A 6,000-nucleotide genomic window follows, 5' to 3' on the forward strand; every position below is an offset into this window, starting at 1 on the left:
ATTGATGGCAGTTGGCTCAAGGACTTCCATTTGGCCTGGATGCAATAAAACAATTTAATTAAATTTTATGTGATCCAAGTGAAGGCAAATGAAAGCAAATAAACCACAATAAGCTCGTGGCAGATGGCACATATTGCGGGTGGCCAGCCTATCTTCATGTGGCAATTATGAGCTTAATGGTGTGTCTAAGTCGATGGCCTCTTCCTTGCGTCTGATCTCCCGGCCCATGTTTTTTCAATTTGCCACAAACTGTCACACATCATCGGGACAGAGGAGTCTTCCCATCCTGATCCATTCCTTCGGTCATTTAAAAACTTTGGCTTTAAGCAACTGTTTGCCAAATTTTTCACCCTGCTCCTTGGCCCTTGTGTGTTCCTGATTTATGCATGTGTTTAAAATGTTTAGCCTGTGCATAAATCGTTGGCAAAGTTTCGGCCACTGGGCCAGGCTCCTCCGCATCCTCTACATCCCATCCGCATATTCCCCATCCCAGCCACTTTGGCTAGGCCATCCATCCGGTGCTTTTCCTGTTTTGGGCTCATTGACCACTTTTCTGTTTGTGTTTATGTTCTGGCCTAGAAATTTCCTTTGTTTGCTGATTGAAATTGACTTTCAAGGGGCGCCAGTTGGCCTACTGAGCAAAAAAAGCAACCGAAAGAGCCCCTCTGAATTGAGGGATGGAATGTCTTCTTGTTGGGTCATCGAAAAGGTCAAGACACGAGGGATGTGCCGCATCCAAAATGATTCAAGTCATTTGTTTGGGCATTATCAATGAAGGAGCTGAAAGAAGATTGCATAGCATTGATATTAGCATTTATGAAATTTTTTAATCTAAAAGATTATCATTAGTCAGCTACAAGGAAATGTTAAAAGCTTACAGATTTTGAGAATAAGTCAAAAATAATGTAACACAATTACCAGCAATGACTAACAAAACATTATCAAAACATCCTCAAGGCTATTGTGTTAATATTCCCCTATACTTCTAAAATGTACTAATCCATGCTATTAGGGCTTTCAATAGCCTGGCCAATTCATTATCGCATCCTTAACTTGATTTTACTTGGTATTACTGTCCTCGCTCTTGGCCAATTAATCCCAATGCCGAACGCAATCCCAAGGATATCAGCCCATTGAATGGGACTTATCTTATTCAAATGTAAGTCTTCGGCCTCAATTAGTTGTAAATACAAGCTCACTTGACCAATACTCGACCATGATTATGGGAAAATAGCAAGCATACGCCAGGTGTGCCAGCATTAGATGTAGCCAGCGTTGGTAAGGCGTTTTTGCAGGGGACTGTGAATATCAAGGGTGCTCGGGGTTAGTTCGTAAACAAAGCCAATTAACGGCGGCAACAACAATCTTCAGCAGCTCAAGATGTCCAATACGAGAGGCTTTGCTTCCATCTCCTGGTAACTAATCTCTACATGACTCCTCCCGTATTGATTGGGCGCAGTTTGACAGGCACGTATAAGGACAGTGAGATGAACTCGGTCAGGAAATGGAGCAACCAGCAGTTGAAGAAACGGCATTGAGTTAGTCCTGATTTCGAATCGTGAGTCACGTTTCTGCAGTTGGTTTTGTAAACGCGTTTCTAGTTCTTATTTGTTTTCCTAATTTCTTAACTTTCCTTTCGGGTTTTGTTTAGTCAAACATACATTGAATGGAATTTTCTTCTTGTCATCAAAAAGTTATATGTTAAATTCTTCGATTAATATACTTACAATGTTAAAATAAACTTTAAAGTACTTAAAAAAAATCAACTTCGTACCATGCATAACAACTTGAAAGGTGCTCGCTATCCATAAATTACCATAAAATGTCAGCCGCTTAACTTGATTGGCTCCGCTGTAAAGCTTATTTCGTGACCGTCAAAACTCTTCTTAGACGACCTCGATCCGCTGAGCTATGAAGATCTCCCTATTTAGCCTGTCCATCATAACGCTGGTGCTGCTGATGTGCAGCTTCGCCGTGGAAGCGGGCAAGCCGTTGAAGTGTAAGCCTCCTCTTAAGCTCAACCCGAGGACAAAGAAATGCTTTAAGGCATCAGTCAAGAAGGTAGCTGTTGCAAAGGCAACCACAAAGGCAGCAGCAGCGGAATCGGCAACTACAGCAGCGTAGAGTCCCTTAACTTTAGTGATCCTGCACGAGTTAATAAATGAGAAGGGAAACCGCATTCTATTGTGGACTTTTTCTGTGAAAGCCATAAAGAGAATTCTCCTGCTTGAAAACTAGATTCCTATTACGCTTCTCCCTCCAAGAAAATTAAAAATAAGCCAGGCCATTTGAGCATCAAAGGAGCTGTCCGTCCCCCCAGCTCTCGAATCATCCATCCTGGGTGACGCAGAATAGGAGTCGCAATATAATCCCTCACCTATTAGCTGCATTCACAGCATGTGAGCTACGCAAAGAAATGGAAATGCCACTGCAATCCTGCTCCTTTGGGTCCCTCACTTGCTCTTAAACGGTGGCTTAGGGAATTTGAATTGATTGAATTTGAATTGCAGGGCAGCCAGCGGCAGCTGAAAATCTCTCATGTGTTTATGGGGAACTTGAGGCTTACTTGCAGCCAGTCCTCGCTCCAAACAGCTTGTCTGTCTTTTGGTTTTGCAGCCTGCAGAGCTCAAGTCCCTTTGCCGGATTATTGGCCAGGCATGACATGGTGCAATGGTATTCGGCAGCTAGGAATGCATTGATGTCTTAAAAAATTGTTTGGTTTTAAAACGAAATTTTAAGCTGGTTTATTTGAATCGAAATGTAACTCATATCTATAAGATAAAACTAAATGTTATACTATCTCTTAAAATTAGATCTTCCATAATTAATATGTCTTCTTATATAAATAACAGATAAAGAAGGAATGTTTTGATGTTATACCTTGTAGGAGTTACACATACGACCTGTTGGAGGTAATATATCAGTTATTTACTTTAACTTTACTCTTCCCTTTATCTGTTACACATTCTACGAGTAACGGGTTAAATAGGCTTTCGAAATCGTCAACGATATATAAACATATTGGAATTTAAAAGCAGTAAAGTCGACAACGTTGAGGTGATTGTTAATATTTCTGCTAGTTATGGAACCAATTTCATTAGGTTTCACTAATTTTCAGTTTATATAACAACAAAATAGGTGAAATGTATCTGAAAATTGAGATTAACTGTAAGATGTCTGTATATCCTGGCAACAACTCTCATTGATCTAATTAAATTTCGACTTAACATTTTTGGCCAAGTTTCGACCTTTTCCCTATTTTTTCTTTTCCTTCAGCTAAATTTTAATTAAATTCTATAAAATGATTGCCATAGACCCAAACAATGACATGGCATATTCCATCGTGGTCTTCGGAGCCTCAGGGGCCCTGGCCAAGCAGAGGGTGTTCCCAGCTCTTTGGGCTCTCTACCGGGAAAACCGACTACCGCAGGGCACCAAGATATTCACATACTGCCGGACTCACCTCCAGACAAAGACCTACCGGCTGCAAGTGCTGCCCTACATGGAGCTGGACAAGAATCGGGACCCGAAGAAGTACAACCTCTTCTGGAAGAACGTGTTCTGTGTGCAGGGTGAGTATGACAAACCGGAGCATTACGCGGCTCTCACGGAGGCGATGATAAGCCAGGAGCTGAAGCACAACCAGGTGCATGCAAACAGGATCTTTTACCTGGCTGTGCCGCCTATCGTCTTCGACCAGGTGACCCTGAATGCCAGCCGAAAGTGCAGCTCCACCACGGGCTGGAACCGGATCATTGTGGAGAAGCCGTTTGGACGGGACGACGTCTCCTACAAAGCCTTCCAGACGTCGCTGTGCAACAGCTTCCGGGAGTCGCAGATCTATCTAATGGACCACCTTCTCAGCCGACAGGTGATGCAGAACTTCTTCGCGCTTCGCTACTCGAACCACCTGTGGGGTGAAACCTTAAACAATCGCCATGTGGCAGCGGTGATGATATCCGTGAAGTGTGACCTTCCGGTACTGGCGACTCGGGCGGACTACTTCAACCACCATGGCATCATTCGCCACTTGATGACCAACCACATGATCCAAACTGTGGCCATGTTGGCCATGGACCAGCCATACACAAACAGTGCCGAGGATCTGCGGGTCGAGAGGCTGAAGGTCCTTCGACAGGTTCTCACCCCCAATATGGGTGACGTGGTCATCGCACAGTATCGCAACAACCGGAAGGAACTGGAACTGGAAAAGTGCGGCTACACGGAGCACAGCTACATACCGAAAGACTCCTTCACTCCCACCTTCGCCATGGTGGTTCTTTACATCAACAGTCGCCGCTGGTCCGGTGTGCCCTTCATCCTGCGGGCTGGAAAGGCCATGAACGACAGCAAGTCGGAGGTGCGCATCCAGTACAAGCCGGTGGACTGCGACGCTTTTCACAGCGACAGCGCCGACGTGAGAAACGAGCTGGTCCTGAGATCCTTTCCCACGGAGGAAGTGTTCATGCGCATGCGTCTGAAGCGACATGGAGAGGACCTCTGCCTTCGGGAGAGCGAGATCAACCTTAGAGTGGACGACCGGGGACCGAAGGGCATCCAAGGCCTTCCCGGCTTCCTGCTCAACGTCTTCCAAGGCGACCAGACACTCTTTATGCGCACCGACGAGCAGTGCGAGATCTGGCGTATATTCACCCCGATCCTCACTTCCATCGATGCCGACCGTCCCCGCCCACTCAACTACGACTTTGGGTCCCGGGGTCCTTTACTGGCATACCGCAAGGCTGAGCGCGTGGGCTTCGTGTTCTTCGCCTCGGACGAGTGGCACCAGAGCGAGGAGACGCTGGAGTACACGGTCAAGAGGAGCAAGCAGCTCATCGGACCCCATACCGCCCTCAAGCCGGTCAGGGAGCCTCGGTCGAAAAGGGCCTCGAAGCTAAGCTCCAATCCTAAGGCAGAGAGCTAATAAAATCAACAACGAAAGTTTTTTAATTAAACAAGTGCAGCGTGCTGGGCTGCACCAGCTGGCCACCTCTTCACCTTGACCGCTCCACTGGCCGGGTCCAACTTGTTCCGTCCTGTTCGGTTCTGTTCTGTACTGCAGTTGTTGCCGATGTTGCTGGTGAGGATGTTGCCCCGGGCGGGAGTAAACAACACGCATACCTTAACCATTGTCCTTTGTACGAAGGACTGAGCACCGCAGGGAGCTATTAAATAAATGGAGTTATGGGAACTACGGAATTCTCTTCTTTACTTTCCACGTTTGTCAAAGTGAATGTTTGATTGCAACTTTTAGCATTTATTTATTTTAATATTTGGTTGATTATTTTCTTGTTATAAACTATACTAAAAACTGTAAAAAGTTATATAAAGGGTCCTAGCTCGAGCTTTTCGGGTTTTATATCATAAGTATCATAGCGTGAAAGTCAGCACTTGATTGGTTCGAAAATGTTGTGTAAATAAAATAGCTATCCCAAACTTTTAAATTCAAAATTGTTTTCAGTCGATGAGTTTCCTGAAGATATAAAATTTGGGTCTCAGATATTTTAATATACCAAACTCACTTCAGTTCCGACTTCCTTGGGTATCCAGCAGTGCTTGTATTAGGCAGTTAGCCCGTTGCTGTTAAACTGGCAAGTTCCCCGTTTCGGAAAAGTTTCCGATAACTAAACAGCAGTTGATGAAAAAAGTACACACATACATCTATAAGCAACTATAGGGCAAGAGAGTTTGCAATAGTGAGGAAAGTTACTTTGATTTCTTAAGCGCAACTTTGGCTAAGAAACTTTGAACTGCTCAATCACCAGTCTTTGACTTCTTGTTTACCCCGTAAACTTTGGTGTGGTCACCGGCCACTGATGATGATGAAGATTTCGCGCTGATTCGGCAAATATTCGAATGTAAATCGGTTGCGGAAATCTGAAGGCCACCGAATCGGGGAATGTATTCTAATAAGCTAATGCACTAAGCGGCTAAATTGCATTGTTATCTTTGGCATACGTTTGCTGAAAAGATTTCCCTGCCACGCAATCGAGGAGATAT

General features: G+C 44.7%; 2 protein-coding genes across 2 annotated transcripts; both read left to right on the forward strand.

Annotated features, from left to right (window-relative positions):
* The first annotated feature begins 1,909 nt into the window (after nucleotides 1-1,909).
* Nucleotides 1,910-2,179, forward strand: LOC108108720. Its single transcript, XM_017216853.1, has one exon. It carries the CDS (start codon nucleotides 1,912-1,914, stop codon nucleotides 2,122-2,124), a length of 213 nt encoding a protein of 70 aa, XP_017072342.1. The 5' UTR covers nucleotides 1,910-1,911; the 3' UTR covers nucleotides 2,125-2,179.
* Nucleotides 2,180-3,223: 1,044 nt separating this feature from the next.
* Nucleotides 3,224-5,345, forward strand: LOC108108688 (glucose-6-phosphate 1-dehydrogenase). Its single transcript, XM_017216792.2, has one exon. The coding sequence runs from the start codon at nucleotides 3,302-3,304 to the stop codon at nucleotides 4,922-4,924; it is 1,623 nt and encodes a 540-aa protein (XP_017072281.1). The 5' UTR covers nucleotides 3,224-3,301; the 3' UTR covers nucleotides 4,925-5,345.
* The last annotated feature ends 655 nt before the right edge of the window (nucleotides 5,346-6,000 follow it).

This window comes from Drosophila eugracilis, unplaced genomic scaffold (assembly GCF_018153835.1).
Source record: "Drosophila eugracilis isolate 14026-0451.02 unplaced genomic scaffold, ASM1815383v1 contig_2154, whole genome shotgun sequence".
NCBI classification, from domain to species: domain Eukaryota; kingdom Metazoa; phylum Arthropoda; class Insecta; order Diptera; family Drosophilidae; genus Drosophila; species Drosophila eugracilis.